The sequence below is a fragment of the Bactrocera neohumeralis genome, chromosome 5 (genome assembly GCF_024586455.1).
Source record: "Bactrocera neohumeralis isolate Rockhampton chromosome 5, APGP_CSIRO_Bneo_wtdbg2-racon-allhic-juicebox.fasta_v2, whole genome shotgun sequence".
Lineage (NCBI taxonomy): Eukaryota > Metazoa > Arthropoda > Insecta > Diptera > Tephritidae > Bactrocera > Bactrocera neohumeralis.
In genome coordinates this window covers 78400275-78420352 of record NC_065922.1, presented here as the reverse complement: position 1 = coordinate 78420352, position 20078 = coordinate 78400275, and the positions used below count along the sequence as shown (strand labels likewise).

At 39.9% G+C, this 20078-nt stretch overlaps 1 protein-coding gene across 27 annotated transcripts in view; it reads right to left on the bottom strand.

Moving 5' to 3' along the window:
- The window catches only part of LOC126759931 (basement membrane-specific heparan sulfate proteoglycan core protein), a 157663-nt gene that overhangs the window by 22344 nt on the left and 115241 nt on the right, over window positions 1-20078 (bottom strand). For 16 of the 27 annotated variants that reach the window (XM_050475136.1, XM_050475143.1, XM_050475135.1 and 13 more), the window contains 15 exons: window positions 17211-17663; window positions 16500-16648; window positions 16227-16320; window positions 15083-15256; window positions 14607-14753; window positions 10124-10393; window positions 7609-7845; window positions 6432-6506; window positions 6122-6136; window positions 5633-5769; window positions 5475-5568; window positions 4714-5100; window positions 2854-4649; window positions 2361-2792; window positions 1211-2288 (listed from right to left, as the gene is read on the bottom strand). In XM_050475136.1, the coding sequence (XP_050331093.1) occupies window positions 1211-2288; window positions 2361-2792; window positions 2854-4649; window positions 4714-5100; window positions 5475-5568; window positions 5633-5769; window positions 6122-6136; window positions 6432-6506; window positions 7609-7845; window positions 10124-10393; window positions 14607-14753; window positions 15083-15256; window positions 16227-16320; window positions 16500-16648; window positions 17211-17663 (5538 nt within the window). The remainder of the gene's footprint in view (window positions 1-1210; window positions 2289-2360; window positions 2793-2853; window positions 4650-4713; window positions 5101-5474; window positions 5569-5632; window positions 5770-6121; window positions 6137-6431; window positions 6507-7608; window positions 7846-10123; window positions 10394-14606; window positions 14754-15082; window positions 15257-16226; window positions 16321-16499; window positions 16649-17210; window positions 17664-20078) is intronic. The other 11 variants (XM_050475150.1, XM_050475152.1, XM_050475154.1 and 8 more) reach the window with 9 other exon arrangements.

Below are 20078 nucleotides of genomic sequence, written 5' to 3'. Positions count from 1 at the left end.
AGCATAAAAAAATTACTAGTAAAAATGATCTTCTTTTACGAAGCGCTGCGTGTTCATTATTTGCGATTCCGCTCAAGTACCCCTCTAATTCTTGAACGGATTGTGATACAAAGAAAGCGTCGAACTCAAGTCACGGCTCCGATTAACCAACTTGGCGCAAGAGAGTTCTACTTAGTTGCCCGCGCACGACCTTAATTTTTAAGTGCTGACCTAACCGTTAACTTTTATTTCCACCTTAAGCGAAATGACAAACTCGCACCGACTGCCAACGAGCGGTTTATAAGTTATCCAGTTGCAATATTAAAATGCTTTTTAGAAAATATTATTTATTCGATCGTTTGTTTTTGTAATGCTCTCCGAAGTATTTCCGTCACAGTAATTATGATATATGTATTTATACGAATGTTACCGAAGAGCGCACACTATATGGACCATCCTTCATGCCTACGGGTTTGTATAGTATAAATAGTGGAAATGGCAAAGTCGTTTTCAACACAGTAGGAACTAACCCGAAAACACTATTTTTACTAGGGTAGTGATGAACTATTGCTTTGCCAAACATGAAAGTCAAGAGCCAAAGGCACTACCAATATATTTCTAAGAGCAAACGATTGTATGTAAAATGGTTGTGCGAACCTCGCCGATTGCAGTCGCCGCGCAATCTCGTCACGTTCCCTACTTTTCGGTTACCCTTGTATAATTGCAGTGTTTCATTGCTTGCGAATGTCTCATTGGGCATGAGGTCCACCTGATAGTCACTACAGCACGATTTGGGCTCGATCACTAAAGTGTCCGGTTTATCAATGAGCGTTGACTTATCATTGTTATCGGTTTTGTTGCTTTTAACTTTATATTTTGCATATGTGTGGAGAAAAGGAAGAATATTTTGCTCAAAATGTACTTAACGCGTGCTTCAATTCGTTAAAATTGCATGTGTGTGTGCTAAACACACTCTCATGCTATACAAGTATATATGTATATGTTTAAATATAGATATATGCATATGTTTAGGTCAGATATATACCAATCAGCGTTTGTTTAAATGAGCGTTTGTAAGTGGAACTGTGTGTGCAGTTGGTACATCTGCTCTGAGGCACAGCTGAGTTTGGGTTAAATATTGGTTTGTATTATCATTGAGCAATGCTCGCGATATTTGAGTAATTTATACAATCTGTTGCTGTTTAACTCTTTCTAGGTGCTCTTTACTTACCATCTATCTGACATTGTTGACCGGAGTAACCCGGCTTGCATCTGCAGGTCACTTCGCTGTCTTGTAGGTAGCAGGAGTCGGTGGTGTCTTCGCGACAAGGGCAGGCGACGCAGCTGCCATAGTTGTCTTTGTAATGCAGTGGTTCGCACTTCTCGCAGGAGGTGCCCGAGTAGCCAGCTGGGCAGGTGCAGACTTCCACTTCGATGGCTTGTTGAGCATCGGGTGTGCGATGCTCGCCGGCCGACTCAAGTATTACATCGCGTATGCTTGTGCGTGTGGTTGGTATCTTGGGTGTGGCGCGTATAAGAATGTGTTCCAAGTTGGATAGCACGCTCATGAAGTCCAAACGTCCGGCATTTACAGAGCGACCGAACTCCTTTCGTTGCCAATTTTCATCTTCGTGCAAGCGTACACGGTATTCACTACTATCTTGCTCCTCACGTGGTCTGGACCAGACCAATTTCATACCATTACCAATGAGTATAACATCACTGCCGGGTACACTGTTGCCGTAACTGTCCACATCCAGCCTATACGATAGATGTCCGCCATATGAGTACAGCTGGTTGCCCAATACTGAGCCGCGTATGCTCCAGTACTTTTGTGTATACGAATTGTAGTTGTAAGTGAACATGTTTGTAGGTATGTCAAAGCTTAGATTCTCTTCATCAACTATGCTTCCTTCTTCGTCTGTGAGCAGCGGTTTGAAGAGGATGAAATCGACAGGTATAAGTTGGCGGTATAATACAGCAGAGCTGCATTTTGTGCTCTTGCCAGAACAATAACACTCCTCACAGCCATCGGGATTGCGCTCGGATAGGCCATAAGTGCCCGGTCGACACTCACTACAATATGGGCCAACTACATTGGGCTTGCAGGCGCAATAGTTACCACTGCAGGAGGCAGTACCATCGCGGTTGCAGTAGGCACATTCAATTGTTTGATTGCCCGGAGCCGGTGGTGGGTAGGGTTCATCATAATCGGGCGAGCAGTCATTTGGTGTACCACCGGAAGCATTGCCAACATAACCTGGAGCACAGCGATCGCAGAATTCACCAGCGGTATTGTGTTCGCAGTTCTAAAATGGAAAATAGAATCATTTATTACATGTTTGTATATTTCTTGTGTGTATGTAGAGTTGGTAACTTACGATACATGTGCCGGTCTCAGCGTCGCATTGGTCTGAGTGGCCATTACATTCACACGGGATGCAAACGCCTAAGTAAAGACCTCCTTCGCTGAGACGTTTATAACCAGGCGCACAACGCTCACAAGAGAGTCCAATATAGCCAACTGGGCAGCGACATTCTTCCACTTCGTAGGCACGTGGTGTTCCGATATTATTCTGCGTAGCAATATCCAGTGAAACTTGCGTCAGTTGGCCGTCTTTGGTGCTGGTAGTGTAGGTGGCCTTGATATAGATCGCATCAATTTTCGAAAGTGCCATCAACAAGTGTTCACGATTGACCACTTGACCATCAGGACGTTGCCAGGCGCTTTCAATGATCGGTACTGAGTACGAGCTGGGTTGGCTGGGGTTCACACCGGCTTTACGGTAGTGAATAATCGTTATATCTTCACCCTGCACAGAATAAAATAAATTATTTTGTTTTATAGAGGAGTTGTTTTTAATTTTTACTTACACTGATGACAACATCGGGTGCTGTGTTGCGGGACATAAGTCCACCTGGCAGTGGGTTATAGCTGAGGTTATACGATAGTTTGCCACCATAGGCGGTAATCTTGTCACCAAGGAATGGTGCAGGTAGACTCCAATACAGTGGATCGGGGGACAACTGTTGGTTGAATGTCAGAGCGCTATTATATTGTTGGAAATTGACTTTAGATGGCTGTGCGGCTTTGTAGTCGCGAATCAACTCGAAACCATGAGGTGCGCCTGAACGTCCAAAGCTTGAAGATATTTGATCACGGTACCAGCTGCTGCTGGAACATTGCTTTGTCAGACCGCTGCAGAAGCATTCAATGCAACCGGTGTATGTGAAGCTGTTCAAATGGAAGGATTCGGGAGCACAGGTGTCACAACGTGGACCGACAACTAGCGGCTTGCATTCGCATGTACCGTTGGGATGCGGATAGTAAGTGCCCTCAGCGTTGCATGTGCTCTCTGGAATTGGATGGCAGCTGCCGCCAGGAATTAGCGGATTGCCCTGATAACCAGCAGCGCAGATCTCACAGCGTCGGCCAGTATAACCCTCGAGACAGTTGCAAGTTACGTCGCCATCGGGACTCAACTGACAACCGCTGGCAAAGTTGCTTGAACCAGTTTGTGGACATGGGCAAGAGCGACATGGTATGCCACGAGCGGGATCGCCATAGGTACCTGGTTGGCAAGGCTCTGGTACAAAAGGTACGCAGCGACCCAACCAGGGACCATATTTCTCACGCACATAACCAGGAGCACACGTCTCGCAAGAGTCACCAATGTAGCCAGGTGGACAGACGCATTTCTCGACCAACGAAGCTGAGCCTAAGCCTTGATCATCAAGACTAGCAGAGTCCATAACTATGTTTGTAAGTTCAACCTCACGTTCTGTAGCATCAATGTAGCTCAAACGAATGAGAATGTTGTCCACATTAGCGAGTACCATCATGACCTCACCACGAGTTGCACGACGACCATCAGTCTTGTACCAATTACCAGAACTGAATTGTACAGAAATCTTGTTCTTCACATTGGGTTCCGGTTGATTACGCACGCGTTGAGTGAGTGTTAGACCGTTGCCAGTTATTATAACATCAGGTGCATTGTTGGCACGTCCATTGCCCATATAATTGACCTCATAGCGCAGATAGCCACCATAAGATTTCAACTGGTTGCCCATATACTCGTTAGGCAGTGCCAAGTAAGGCTGTTCACGGCTGTTATATCCCACATCGGATACGCGGAACTGTACACCATGATGACGGCTGAGGATATTGGGAACTGGTGCATCATTGATGATAATATCACCATACGGATTCAATTCTACGTTCTTGACCTTGTGTGAAGAAATTGATGGTTGAATAGCAAAATTGAAAAGATTGGCACTCCTGCAAGTCTTAGATATGCCAAAACAGAAGCAGTCGATGCATTCATCGGGCCGGCGAGCGAGCATGTTGAAAAAGCCGGCTGGACAGACGTCGGCGGTTGTCGGAGTGTTGACTGTTACTTGTGTATCAGGTGTAACGAAAACGCGGCCTTTCGGGTTGAGAATTTCGCACGAGTACGCGCCTTGGTCTTGTGATGCCATATTGGGGCAGTACAGTGTAGCTGTGCCGCCATAATTCTTCGTGACACATTTATCGGGGACGTGACCCCAGTTCAGGCGCCAGACGATAAGTGGGACTGGTACGCCGGTGCCCACACAAGTAATATTTAAGGCCTCGCCCGATTCCAAACGAACATTTGGAGGCGGTGGACGGATTGCGGCAGGACCCACTGAAAGTTGTAAAGAAAAATGTCAAAATAAAGTACAAGTGCATAGAAGTTCAAGTGGACTTACTGCAGCCGATTTCATCGCTACCATCCAAACAATCATTTGTGTCGTCACACTGGAAGTTTTTGGGAATGCAATGACCGCTGCGACATTGGAATTCGTCGTAGCGACATGGTGCACCACTTGGCTCGGGGTCGCAACTGTCCTCATCTGAATTATCGAAGCAGTCGTCCTCGCCGTCGCAGCGCCAGATGCGGTCAATACAGCGCGAGTTGCGGCACATAAACTGATTGGGCTGGCATTTAAGACCGTGACTGCAGCTCTCCTCATCGGAACCGTCCGCACAGTGTGGAGTACCGTCGCAAATTTGTGACTTATCGATACATTGGTTGTCACGGCAGGTGGCCTGGTAGGCGCGACAAGCTGTTGGTGGACGTTCGTTGTCGGGATTCACTGTAGATCAAGTAAGGAAGACAATGTTAGATAAAATTTCCATAAAATACTAGTTTACGTGTGTAGAGTTATGTTTACCGGCGCATTTTTGGAACGTGAAGTCCAGTATTAAGAAATTTGAAAATTTTTTAAAAAAATCAAACAGTAAGCAGATAAAAAGAGGGCTTAGTTTAGGGAAAATGATATACAAACATTGCAGGAAAATGTACCTAGACCGAAAAACTCTGCACCAATATGCGGCACTGTGCCATATCTGATTTTGGGCGAGGATATTTGGTATTTGTTATCATTCCACGCTGCGTCCGGACGTTGGTAAATGAGATTTTGAATTGGTTTCTAAGCTTATTTAAACGCTGGTAGAACCAGTTACTTACATTTCTCCACTGTAAGATGTACGGTTACTTGTTGTCCAGAGACATGACGGGGGTAGCCTGCAGCTTCGCAGATATATGGGCCGGAGTCTTCAACCTAAAGAAAAATTAGCGGTTAATACGAGAATAATAAGAGTTGTGTAATTTATTTGGACACTTACGCGGATGTTGGGGATTTCCAGACGACCATCGCCATTGTCTCGTGCGCCAATCGGTAGGGGACGTCCACCAGGGCGTGTCCATTTGACGCGTGCGCGCAGTGAACCTTCGTCCCGACAACGGAAGATAACCTCGCGACCTTAACAGGATGTTAAATATGGAATGATGTTAGTATAAACGATTTGATAGTAGAGTTCGTGGTGTGGGTGTCTATCATTCAGTGCGACTGTGTTCTATATGGTACAATGCGGTCACTTTTTTGGCTAGTTATACAAAGTCAAATTCATGGAGAACGTTGCAAGTGGTAGGGGGTAGGCATTTATAGATTTATAATATAATATATGTAAACTTAAGTGAGTGTGTAGCATTGTATTTACAAGACGAATTCAAAAGTGCATTTGCATTTGGTTGCCATTTCGTGCGGTGGCCACTTGGACGGGGTCTCATACAGCAGAAGTACTCAATTAAGCATTAAAATAAAGCCGACTTACCCTCCTTAATATATCCTGTGTTTCATTTTCATTGCAATGTATATTTTTTTTCATTTACAGATTTTAATTTCGAATTCGGGGAATAAAAGCGGAATATATGTAGTATAAAAAGCAAGAATTATTCGAAATCTAAGTACACGCAATATGGTTATTGCATCGAGGTAGTCGAGAGCGGGAAGTTGCGCAGAAATGTCTCTTTTGACGTTTAAGCCCCCTTCACGCTAACGACACTTCGATATTATAACGCTATCTTTTATAAGAAAGTTAAACAAATTATTTCGTTGGAATGAAAAATTGGCCGAATACTCACTTTCTTTGATAATCTGGCTCTCGGGGTATGTCTTCAAGTTCAATTCTGGATTTGAGGCTGGGAAATCTACAGCTTCTGTGGAAAAATAAAGCCTGAGTTAGTCATACACTTTATATATGTATAATAATAAATTTCGAAATGAACCGTTTATGTGCTGGTGTATGAGTTTAGTGTGGAGAACGAACGGTAAGCAACAAAGCTAGTATGAGAATTTTTGTGATTTTAATTTCATCTTCAGATGTGTGTTAAGTAAAGTGTGTGCAATAAGTATTGGTTTCGTGAATGGGAAGCGGTGACTGAGTGACAGCATGACTGGGCTTTGTTAATTTCTCCTAATCTTTAGCTGATTGCTAATTTTTCTAAATCCAAGTGGGGGTTATATTGGTTAATCGAAAAATGCTTTTCGTATTTCTAATCAAACTTCAATTAAATTTTTTTTTAAGTTATTTACTCTAGGAGAATTTTATAGAATATTATAGAATTGATTTCAATAAATATTTGGTCTGAGCGTATTGGTGCTGGGATATTTTGAAATGGCCTTCGTAATACACGCTTTTTGTGAGCTTCTAACTTTATTTGGGTTCGTGTGGCCCAATCAAAATTAATATTATAGAGTCTTCATCTTCACTGTGTCTGCAACACCGTCGTTATATATAGGTACCCGTTATAACAACAACAGCAACAACCGCCGTTATATTGTCTTGCCATTGTTAATGCTTTCTTAGCTTATCCTTCTACCATAAATTGTGCGACTTTAAGCGCCCTGCACCCTAAATTACCGTTTAACACAAAACTTACGCTCAATTTCATTTGAACTCGGGTTGCAGTCCAGCTCATCGCTAATATCGAGTGGACAATCGATCACGCCGTTACAGCGCAAGGCATTACGTATGCACGGACCGTTCTCACAACGAAACATGAGCGGTCCGCACGCCTTGTTAGATCCTTCGTACTCCAGTTGCAGTTCGCGCAGATATTCTGTACACCAGATTGGGTATGCAAACACGAAGCGATCACGTACGTATGTGTTTAGGTATGTATGCAGTTGTCGATAGATGAATGTATGTGACATTATGTGTAAGTATGTAAAGTATTTGAAAATGTATTATGTACATGACTGAAGAAAGTGATAAAACTTGCGGAAATATGTACATAAAAAAGCATAGAGTGTACTCACTGCACGAAATCTCATCGGAGCTGTCCGCGCAATCGGTGTAGCCATCACAGCGCGCCGCCGCATTTATACACTGTCCATTATTGCAGCGGAACTGCGAACCGGTACAGGGCACAACGTAGGCGGGCTCAGAGCAGTCCTCCTCGTCCGAGCCGTCGCGGCAGTCCTGATAACCATTGCACTGGGCGTTACTGGAAACACAGTCACCATTGCGACAACGGAATTGATTGGCAGCGCAACCTGGCCGAGAGTGAAGTGTAAAAGAAAGAAATTAGTTTGCGTCGCAGACAGTTTGTGTGGCGGGAAAACGGATATATACTGGGTTTGCTTTAAGAGAGTTGCTACATAACAGGGGTAACAGAGAATTAAAATTCGTCAAATAAATAAAATATATACAATATGTTTACGGCTAACGGCTTAGCATGCGCTAGACCGGTTGCTGGAGTGGATAAGAGCTTTTAAGAGGGAACATAAGTACAATTGCATGCGCTTAGACTAAAGTTATATGAGAGAGTTAAAAATAAGTTGCACTAAAATAAATTATGCTATGCTAGCTTAGACATAAAAAAAAATAATTAAAATGCTTAATTGTAACTTTAATAATAATAAACTGCAACGAATAGGGTATAAATCAGTGGAAATTTATCTAAAAATATGTAAAAGAATGCAAGAAAAATAATTTGAAAGTAATGCTTGTATTAACCAATGCAATTTTGCTCATCGGAGAAATCTTTGCAATCGTAGTATCCGTCGCAACGTTGCGTCTCATTTATGCAGTACTGACGATCAAAGCAGAGAAACTCATTCTCCTTGCAGGTGGTGCCTTACAAAGTATGTATTAAATAATTGTTGGTTTTGTTTTTTTGTTTTTTATAAAAAAGGTGAATAGATAGATTGAAAATATTTGCATGTTGTTGCAAGAAAGAAGCGTAAATAAATGTCGTGCGACAACAGCAGAGTCTAGAAAGGCTTCCCAAGGCTTTTTAGCAAAGCTTACATAAAGTAATCATAAAGTAATGGCAAGTAATTAATATCGAACATGAAAATCTTTCTAAAATCTGCTGTTTCTCACAAAGCATATGCATAGGTACATAACAATAAATATAAGAATTCTTATGTAAAGGCCGATGAGAAAACTTATTACAAAGTGCTTCTAATGACAAAAGCTGCGCACACAGAGGTGTTTAATGGTGGTTAATATAAATATATGACAGTGATGTGCCGCGCTATGAGGGGAATTTTGAGTTTGTTTAGCAAATGAAGTCGTGTGCAAAATCAGCGGTCAGTTCTTTACCACTGAGGGTCGCAAGTTGATCAAAAAAAAAACTGAGTTTTGGCTTTAGAATATCATTTCTAATTCGCATTATAGTATAATGTGTCGAGTGAGGCCTATTAGTGGCTATTGTTCTATAGTCTCTTCCTCTTTTAACTCCCCACAGCTGCTACAATAGTCGTTGTAAGGAGTCCCTAGTCTACTGGCATGCTTGACATTTAGACAGTGACTTATTAGCAAATATATCATCATATATCATTCCTTTCAATTTCGAATAGCCGTGTGCGGCCCACATTCCGATCATGTCAAGTTTGCCTGCTTGTTGAGCAAGTCAGAGATTTATAACATATTTCCCGATTAAATATCTGCATGCAGCCAGAGGCATATGGATTGCGGAGTCTGATTGTAGTGTGGTGCCTATTCTGGCACTTGCTTCACAGTTCCCAGGAATAACACTACATCCTGGAACCTATTGCAGGTTTATTGTGAAATAGCGAGATCTTAGACTAGGATATAGTCTAAATACTTCAGTGATTTTAAAGCCGCTTGGCTATCTATATACATAAATACATTCGTTCTAGAGTGTGCCCGCATTCTTATCAGAACAAGAAAGCTTTCTTTAATTGCTGTGATCTCCGCTTGGTAGGCACTGTAGTGGTCTGGCAGACGGAATGCGATTTTGGTATCTAGCTTTGCGGAAAAGACACCACTCTACACTTTGCACGTTTCGTGGCTAATCGAACTCTCTAAACCACTATAACTCTATTTAAAACTAAAGAATCACAATTTGAGCGAGGCTCGATCAAATGTACATCAAAGTACCCATTACGACCATTACATTATCGAGATTTTACATCAGAGTCAGTCTGTGGTGTCTTTAGCGCTATAATTTCGTAGCTTGTGTGCTTTATATTTTTGTCAGTCAATCTTAGGTAAAAATTCTAGCACAGGTCATTTGACTTTAAGAAACCTGCATCCATGAGACGAGCGCAAAAGTTTTCAGTCGGTAAGAATATATAGTAAGTCGTGATTTTATGCTACTGAATGAATTACGCTCTCTTCGACTTCATTTGCCTACATATAGATAGTTCAATGCCGATTTTCACATAGCCAATTTGTGTGCAATTTTACGGAAAACGAAGAAAAACTATTTTATACTCGGTGCATACAAAAGAAATACAAGTGTGATCGTGAGATATACCACTCGAGCTTAAGCAGCGGCGCTCGGGAACAGTGTGCACTTACAATTTGCCTCATCGGCGCCATCGTCGCAGTCGCGTGAGCCATCGCAACGTTCACTCTCCGAGTAGCATTTGCCGTTCGGACAAGTGTGCATTGGGCATGGGTAGGTGGGCAATGGGCGTGGTCGTGTGGGCGGATATGGTGTACAGTTCAGCTCGTCGCTGCCGTCCGTGCACTCTCTAATGTTGTTGCAACGTATAGAGTCCGGATGGCATTCGTCGTCGCAAAAATACTGATCGGCCGTGCAGTCTTCCGGCGTGTGGCGCGTAGCAACTACAGTCGTGTGAAGCGATCAAGCGCGTCGAAAGCGAAGTTGATGAGTCGTAGCAAAATGGGAGAAAGCATGTTTGCCGACATACATGAGTATATGCAATTACGCAGCGAGAGAGAGAGGGAGAGAGAGAGAGAGAGAAATGCAAAATGATATGTATTAGTGGTTAATATGGTTTGGATGACACAGCTGTAAGTGGAACGGTTTTCATTAATGCTTGTAGGTGGCAAAACTGTAAGTTGTTTACATAAATTCACATAAAAACATATTAAGGCGAAATATAATATATACTTATACATAAATAATTAATACATTTTCGGACACATATTGTTCAAAGGCCGGTGGCATTAAAAATTTTGTAATTCAGCTTGAAATTTTGAATATTCTATTTGTATTTTTGTTTTTGTTTGTTCTGTTACCATTTTTGCTGCATTGCCTGGGCGCCTCGTCGGATCCGTCAATGCAGTCGGCGTGCCCGTCGCACAGGTAATCTTTGTTTATACACTGGTAGTTGCCGCACTGCCACTGGTAGGCGTGGCAGGACTTATTCGACACTAACTGTATTACATCCTTATCACGTTCGGTGCCTATGTACGGTTTTATGTTGTTGTTGTTTTTGTTGGTGAAGTCGGTGTTTAATTTAGTCAACATTAACATTTATAATGCGTATAATATGGTTGTGTTATTGTTTTTGTATGATATATAGTTTTCCAGCACAGAAACAATAATTACACGATTAAACAGTTGAAACGACAAAAAAACATTGAAAATGGACACAGGTGAGGTTATGTCATGTGCGAAGTTTTTATGAAATTAAACAAAAAAATTAAAAAATATATACATATATATTTACATACAAACACATAAATAAAAATTAATGAAGTAAAAAGTAAATAAATAAGCAAAATGTATGGAGAGACAGAGAGTGTTAATGAGAGTGAAGTGGAGAGCTTTTGAAAGGTGAAGACATTTGGCATGATGACTTTCTAAGCTTTTTAAAGTGCTACATATTTTTATCGATGGTGTATAGACGTTGATAAAGTGGAGTCTAAAAAATTGGCACTATTTCAAAAAAAATATTGGGTAGTCGAAAAAGTCTTTTCGTATTTTTAATCAAATTTTAACTTATATTTTTTATATTTATAATGAACTTCAATGAACCAAATATGTACCATTTTGGTCAACCACTTTTTGCCAATTTACGCTAGCGACATTATATTAGTGTAAATCAAATATATAGAATATCGTCGCAATGTCTGGATCTACTGGATAGTTAGACTATTCAGAATATAAAAAACCAAAAAACTATTGTTTTTTTTATTTGTAGATAATAATACCCCTTTCAAAAATTTACTACACACGTACCCAGCTAAGAGGCATATATTCAAAAATGAGTAAAATATTTTATAGTTGAAGAAACCAAGCTCAGAAATTTATTATGTTATTAGAAATTATTGAGAACCGTAAGTGAACCAAGTAGCTTTGTGATTAAAAAGCTTATTTACGATTTTTTGATAAAGAAACGTGCGTTTCAAACAACAATGTAATTTGGCGAGAGACAATCAAAGTAGGGGGCACATTTTTGAGTTAATTCCAGAATATGGTGCAGAATACTATTAAAAATGAAAATTAACCTCAACATTCAGTATTTTCAGCTAAACGTGTGTAAGAAAGAGAAGCACTATAAAGTTTCAGAACAATTTTGAATAAAAGTTTGTATTAAATTTTTGTCTACGAAAAAGCTTCCGGAAATGATTTTCCAACTTAATTTTGCTCAAATATTCACTTTTCTAATCTGTATCTCATTTTAATTTTTCGTTACCATCGCAGTTCTTTTCATCTTGCTCATCATCGCAGTCAATTTTGCCATTGCAATACAGACTCCAGTCGACGCAGGTGCCGTTACACAGGAATTTCAGTCTCGGACATTCGATTTTTGCCGCCACAGTTGCTCGTTCTTTAGGATTTTTGATGCGTGCGAGTGAATGAAAGAGGTTTGCTTAATTGAAACATACAGTTGTCTCGCAATAAAGATACAATAATCGTACTGTGACTTTAAGAATTCACGAGAAATTTTCAAAACTTTCGCTTCTACACACTAATAGACTACTTAAGTGACAAGCTGAGAGTGTTTTGCGCAATTGGGGCATGAGACTACACACTAAGTTGCCGAAAGAGCATGCAAAATGTTATGTGGCACATAAGCAGGGGGGGAGGCAAGGAAGTTGAGGTTATGGTAAATAGTCGAAAATATCGGAGTATATAGTAACTACAAATGTTTCGCTTTGCTACAATACGATAAAGTAAGTTAGCAGATTAAAGAACTAAGCAACTGGTTCAAAGCCATTCAGAAGTCAACGAATTTGGCGCTCGTAAACCTGCCGAACTTGAAGGTGTGGCGCCTGAACGTTCACTTCCAGCACTTACCGCAGTTCTGTTCATCGCTGGCATCGATGCAATCGGGATGACCGTTGCAGCGCTGTTGTGGCAAAATGCATTCGCCGGTGTGGCAGCTGCATGGCCAAGCAAGCAGTATTGTGTACGAGTTTGTTTGTATGCATGTTATTGGATGTATGATGATATGTTGCATGTTGTGAAATGTTTGTATTGGCGTTTGTGTGATGTTGCGTATGTGGTTGTGTGATATGTTGTAAAGGCGTTGATGAGCGCGCATGAAATGTTGGATATATACGTTAATAAAATGTTTCGCAGCGTTTGGTAATACGCAATATTTGTTGGACAGGCGTTGAAATACATATCAAGCTTTGCTCTTGCTTGCGTGAAAGCTTATCATGTGTAAAAACGGCGAAAGTTCTACGACTGCTTATAATAGTTATAATGAAATTGAGTTCAAGGAACACAATTAAAGTATGGTATGTGAAAGCTTTTTAGAGAAGGCAAAAAAGCTTCCACATAATTCTGTATGCAATTTAAGCAATCATTCGGTAATGATAATGAATTTGTAGAGCACTAAACCGTTTTTCTAAATGGATATTTTTCACAGAAAAGCTTTTCACACATAAATTAAAGTTGGGAATGTGAAAGCTTTTTAGAAAAAGGCAAAAAAGCTTTTTCAAAAAAGTTTTCCATTATCCTGTATGCAATTGTAGGAATCATTCAGTAAGGTTAGTGAACTTTTAGAACACAAAAACCCTTTATCAATTTGGATATTTTTCACAAAACAGCTTTTTTTAAATTTGCAACTTGGTGAAGGCTTAAAATACATATATGTAATTCTGTAGAAATATGCTATAATTTTCTTATATTAAAAAAATTATTTTCAACCTCAACGCGCATCCAACGAACATCACTGTTATCAAACGAAATATAGCAATTCTCTTACAGAAAAGCTTTGTCACGACAAAATGTACAATTTTGCTCATCAGTGCCATCGTTGCAATTGACTATACCGTTGCATTGTTGATCGCGTAGTATGCAATAATTTTCATCGCATTCGAACTCGTTTTCGTGGCAATGCTCTGTGAATGTATATATGAATGAACGAACGAATGATTGATGTAAACAAAAATGAAACGGATTTAGTAAAAATTTGGTTGACATGCGCTTAGTGATTGGATTTAAAATTGATGAGAAAATGTGGAATAATGTTGTGAGTATTTAAAAGGCACTTGAATTACTGAATGTACTTGAATTAACGAGTTATCAGCAAAAAGATTAAATTTGAATATTATTTTATACGAATTGGTTTTACTTATAGGTATATAATATATTTGCTGTGCTGAGAGAGAGTACTCCTTTTTTATTGAAGTTTGAAGTTTAATTTGTAAAGAAGACCGGACCGATGATTGTCACTCGTGTGGGTTAGGTATGTTATAAGAAAGAGAGAATATATACCAAATTATGCGTATAAAAGGTACAATATTTAGATATCCGAATAATGGTGACTCTCGGAGAAAATATTGAGAGTAATCTTCCAGCAATTAAACTTCAATTTCGAAACATACGCTAATATGACGTCAGCCGACTGGCTGTATTGCAATCAACACAAGCTCGGTATATATTCTCTCAATCGTGTTGGGTATTTTTGTATGAGCGAAATTTAAGTATTTGGACGTGTTAGTTTTTCGTAAGGCATTCCAAGTGCTTAAATGTTTTAGCCTCTTTACACTTATAAGTGGTTAATTGTGCTGAGTTTTTCACGGTGCATGGTAGTCGTATAGCTTGAGCCTTCGCAGACTTGCATTTGACTCGTACCTGTGAAGGGCGGACATTGTAATTCATCAGTCTCGTCATCGCAATCCGGATAACCGTCGCATTTCTTCTCAATCGGTATACAACGCGAGTAGTCGCACTCAAATTCGTAAATATCGCATTCGCTGAGCGCGGGATCCGGTTCGAAGTCTAAGAGCCGAGTGTTTGATTTTATGTATAATTGTGTGCGTGTATGGTATGTGGCATGGAAAAGATATATACAAATGTATGTAATATAATTAAAACATGCTTTGCGCAAAATTCAACAATAAAGAGGCATGGTACCATGGCTGGTTCGATTAGATTGGGGGTTTGCAGTGCATTACGGACTTAATCGCTGCTAATATGAAACCAATCAATTGTGCTTTTGCATTTGTAGCCTGATCGTTGGCATAAAAGTAGGGTTAATATTGGAATAAAAATTTCGCAAGGGTTTTAATTTTAACTTTAGAATTTTGAATAAAAGTAGTTGAGTATACCGTAGGTGGTGTCATCATAATTTAACGGGCAATTATTTTCGTCGGAACCGTCAACGCAATCGGTTATGCCGTTGCACCGTTTGTAGCCCGAAATGCAGATACCGTCGGCGCATTGATACTGAAAGCTATGGCATTCATTCACAATGCGCGTCTTATTATACTTAGCATGAAAATCTACAATAGATGAATGAGTTCAAATTTGAGTAGTGAAATAGTAAAAGTAGCGTGAAAATGGATTAATCGAGTTAAATGAATGGAATGAAAATACAAAACAAATGAGAAAAAATAGTTGAGAAACAAAAGCCGAGTGTGTTAGCGGGAGTGTGCGAGAGAAAATAAAGGATGCGCTCGTGTTAATGAGATTATTCGGAGTTCGTAACTGAGTGATTTTGGAGAGTGAGAGTAAAGTGCAGAGTTGCTAGTCGTGAGTGTATAAAATTTAAGTGATCTTGGTGAGTAGAGAGCTAGTCGTGAGTTATCAAGTTGCATAAAGGTATTTAGTCAGAAGTTTTTAAACATTTTTGGGGAACGAACATTTAAGTTCCTGTAGTATTATTAATTAGGAAGCTTATACAGCTAAAAAATACATTTTTCTTTTTTTAATTTTAATGCGGGATAAAAGTAGTTAGATTTTGTTAAACTAATTTAGCGGCTACATTTTATCTACTATATATGTACATATATTGTTATAAATACGAATAATTGGTTACGCTACTGCTTAAATCTATATCTAGTAATTCCATATTTATTTGAAATATTATAAGACATGCGCATGCAACATAAAATACTGGTAGTCGAAAAAGTTTTTTCGTATTTTGTCAATAACTGTCGTTGCAGTCGTATATCTCCAGTGCTACCAATCACATTGTGCCATACCATATAGTGTTGAAAAAGTGAGATTTTAAGCTTATTTGTTTATTTATTTATTACTATAAATATTAAAAAAAATAAGTTAAAGTTTGATTAGAAATACGAAAAGACTTTTTCGACTACTCAATATGGTATTAATTGTTAACTACTGCTGTTTGGCACATACAATACATACATACTAAATAATATAATATATAGATATATAATTAAATATTAGTTATTAGTTGTGAGCATGCACAAGGCATGCCGTTCAATCAACTACTGGTATACTTACGGCAAATGCTCTCGTCGCTGCCGTCCTTGCACTGTCGCCTGCCGTCGCAGACTTGAGTTTTGGCTATGCAACCGCCGCCGCGCAAACATTTCCACTATATTTACATACAATAACGGTAAACTGTTAGCCACTTGAGTCACCACATTTCTACAATGTTTGTGCCTCAAGTGTGCGCTGCATGGCGGCGCGTGCGCTCCACACTGTGGGCGCGGTTGGCACCCGCCAGATGTGGTGTGGGGAGCGCACACGCATGCACCAACGCAACTGACTTACCTTATCGCTGCTGCAGTTGCATAAACTGTAGTCCTCGTCTTCGCGCTGCCTGCAATCGGCAGCGCCATCGCAAACGCTCTCGATCGGTATGCAATCGCCGTTACGGCACGCGAACTCAAGATTTTCGAGGCAAGTGTTATTGTTGTAGCCTACGAGTGCGATTAATGTGTTGAGATAATTTTTTTTTTAAGAGACCAAAATGAGTGAAATGTTGTGGCGCGTAAAAATATGAAAGAATGTTTGATTGAGTGTGATGCAAATAACTGAAGAAAACGCGTAAAATTAAGAGCGAGAGAGTTGAGCTCAAAAAGCAGCTGAACTTAATAATAATAACTGAGCATTTGGCTTAAACTCTTTGTAGTGAACTGCTGTTTAAGTAAATTTTGCATGGAAGTTGAGGGGGAGATGTGCATGTGTCTGTGTGTGTGTGTGAGTGTTGCAGGTGGGCGCGTATTATTTGCGGGGAGTGCGGGGAGTGCGGGTTTGCTGAGTGGCGAAAGAGCGTAGCAAGACTGGGTTAGCCTCGCGGATAACCCACCCTGCTTACCCCTTAGGGTTACCACTCGCAAAGCATGCAAAATTTAGTTTGAGGCAGCAGTCGCCACTAAACGCAATTGCCCCCCAAAGGGCAAAAAAAAAATAATGTTGTATTAATGTTCAAGTTCTTTTCACCACAGCCCACCACCTAATTGATAGTTCGGAGGAACCTACTGGGTACTAAGGGTGTGACAATATTTGCGTCCGTTGTTGTTGTACTGGCCCGGCTCGTCGTCGTCGTCGTTGTAGTTCTTGTGGCGGCAGTGGTATTCCACCAGGGTGAGTGTGTGGTGCGCACAAGCTTCGGCGGCGGCAATGTCGTGCGCCGCGGCTCCGGTCTGTATTGATCACAGCCGTACTCGTCCGTTAGATCGTTGCAGTGGTAAAATCCGTCACAGCGCAGGTGCAAAGGTATGCAGACCTTGTTGCCACACTCGAATTGTCGCTCGTTGCAGGCGTGCTGCGCGTTCGACTTTTCATAGAGGCCCGAGTTGTAGAGGTAGTACTCCTTGGCGTCCAAACCTTCCAGGACAGGCGCTTCCGTGGTTAAAACTCTGTGGTCGTGTGGTGCGTATTCGCGTATTATTTCATCTTCATCGAAGATATTGCGTCCGATGTCCTCAAGGTCTACACAACACAACCGCATGCAACCACGAGCGGACACAGGAAGGTTAAGCGGGGTTTTGCGGTTGGTTAAATATATATTTTTTGGTTAAATTTTGTTTTATTTCACATGCGCGCAAATTCAAATAGTTTTCCACAACCAAGAGTTGCCGTTAAATGCAATATTTTGCCAATTTGGGGTGGTTTTTGCCAGTGTTGCATTTGTGGTAGTAGCAAAGTAGTAGTGGTGTATTGTTAATTTTGTTTTAATTATTTTTTTTTTAGATTTTAGTGTTGTTTTTGTTTTTGGTTTTTTACCGTTACCGTAAAATTCAATTTCGTTTGTAACCAAAAAGAAAGAAAAGTTGTAAAAAATTAGTTTTAAAATTTTGTTATACAGTGAAAAAAAACGTTGACCATTTGCAGGACACCGACATTGACAACTACAGTACTTGCATGACTTTCCAAAAGTACAAACTTCTAAAAGCAATAAGCGGCGGTAATCGGTAAAGCGCAATACATTTTGTATGATTATCACTAACACGAAACATACACCAAAAATATTTAAATGTAACGCACACTAACTACGAAAGAGTCACAACTCAAAAATTTTCAAAATCGCAACTCAAAAATTTTCAAAACTTTTTTTTTCAATACATTAATTTGTAATACACTTATCTACCTGCCCAAGAAATTTCATTGTCATCACTGTCTTGCTTAACTAGAAAATCACCGTTAAGTCTACCAGGTTGTTCAATAAGTTTTGTCGTGAAATTTTGAGTTTTAGAAAGTTGTGTGCACAATGGGTGCCGCTTCCGTTAACAATGGAACAAAAACACATTCGAATGAGACTTTCTGAGTAAAATTTGAAGCGTTTTAAAAAGGATAAAGAACATTTTGTGCGTCGATTCATCACTATGGATGAGACTTGGGTCTATCACCATGATCCTGAATCAAACAAGGGGCTAAAGAGTGGTGTGAACCTGTTTGTTCGGCTTGGAAACGAGTTTGTGCCCGGAAATTATCCAAGAAGGTTATGGCATTCGTTTTTTGGGGTGCGAGATTAATTTTGTTTGTGGATTACTTGCAAACTGGTAAAACAATTAATTCTGAATATTATTGCAACCTTTTGGACCAGTTGAAGGAAAAAATTTGTGACAAAAGACCCGGTTTGCAAAATAAAAAAATCCTTTTTCATCAGGATAATGCACCGTGTCACAAGAGCATTTTGACAATGCCTAAAATTAATGAATTAATTGTTGGAGCATCCACCGTATTCACCAGATTTGGCCTACAGCCAGTGCCGTAGCTAGGGGGAGGCGAAGGGGGCCGTCGCCCCGGGCGCAACGTCTTGGGGGCGGCAAAATTGTATTTAAAAACTCCAATTCGGGCAAAAATTCCTGCAAATTGTGTCAAAAGTGTAAATGATATAGGGCAAAAATGAGTTTTTTCTATGGCTTTTAATAAGATGTCTTGTAAATTTACTATCAATTTCCTCAAAATCCGTATTGTGAGAATTTTGGAACTTCAGAATTTTCGTGGCTTCTAGTTCCTAAATTTTATATACTTATTATCGAAGGTATTTTGTAAAAATTCACTTTTGTTCGAACCACCTCACGAAACTTGTAGGTAGGTAGATAAAGGAGGGCGGCAGAACATCCTTGGCCCCGGGCACCCAAAGTTGTAGCTACGCCACTGCCTACAGCAACTTCCATTTGTTTCCAGAACTCAAAAAAATTTATGCGTGGCAAGCGTATTTTGCAGACCTTCCGGATTCTCAATTCAGGGATGGGATCCACAGAATTAAAGGGTCGTTGGAGCAAGTATATTAAAGTTCAGGGATATTATACTAAATAATAAAGTGTATTTTGAATCACAAAATTGTGTTTTTCTTATCAAACTACAAAACTTATTGAACAATTTCGTGTTAACGCGTCCTCTGCTTACTGAACATTTGCCAATTTGCGAGTTGTGATTTTTTTTATTTAGTGTACGATAAATATTTATAAGCAGTAATGTTCTGAATTTCGATTCGATAAAACTTTTCTCACTAATATATCTTCGAATTCAATGTGAAAAATGAACTGAGCATTAAATGTACTTTCAAAATCGAAAAAAATTCTCGTTATAAAAACTAAGTTATTCGCATTTGGAACCCGCTATATCGAATCGTAATTCAACACGTGCCTGCATATCATAATTTCAATGTTTGCAGAATAATCTAGAGCAGCAGAAGCGTGAAGTTGTATTTGCAGCTATATAGAAGCATATGGGACACTTTGACAGCGGATATCAGCATATTTATTAAGAGGTAACAGTAAAGACTAAACAAAATATATTTCATATGTAAGAGTATATATTTAAAACTAGTTGATTTTACAGTAAAGTACCACCACCACATTTTATGCTAAAACGTCAAATTAGATATCTTCAATAAAA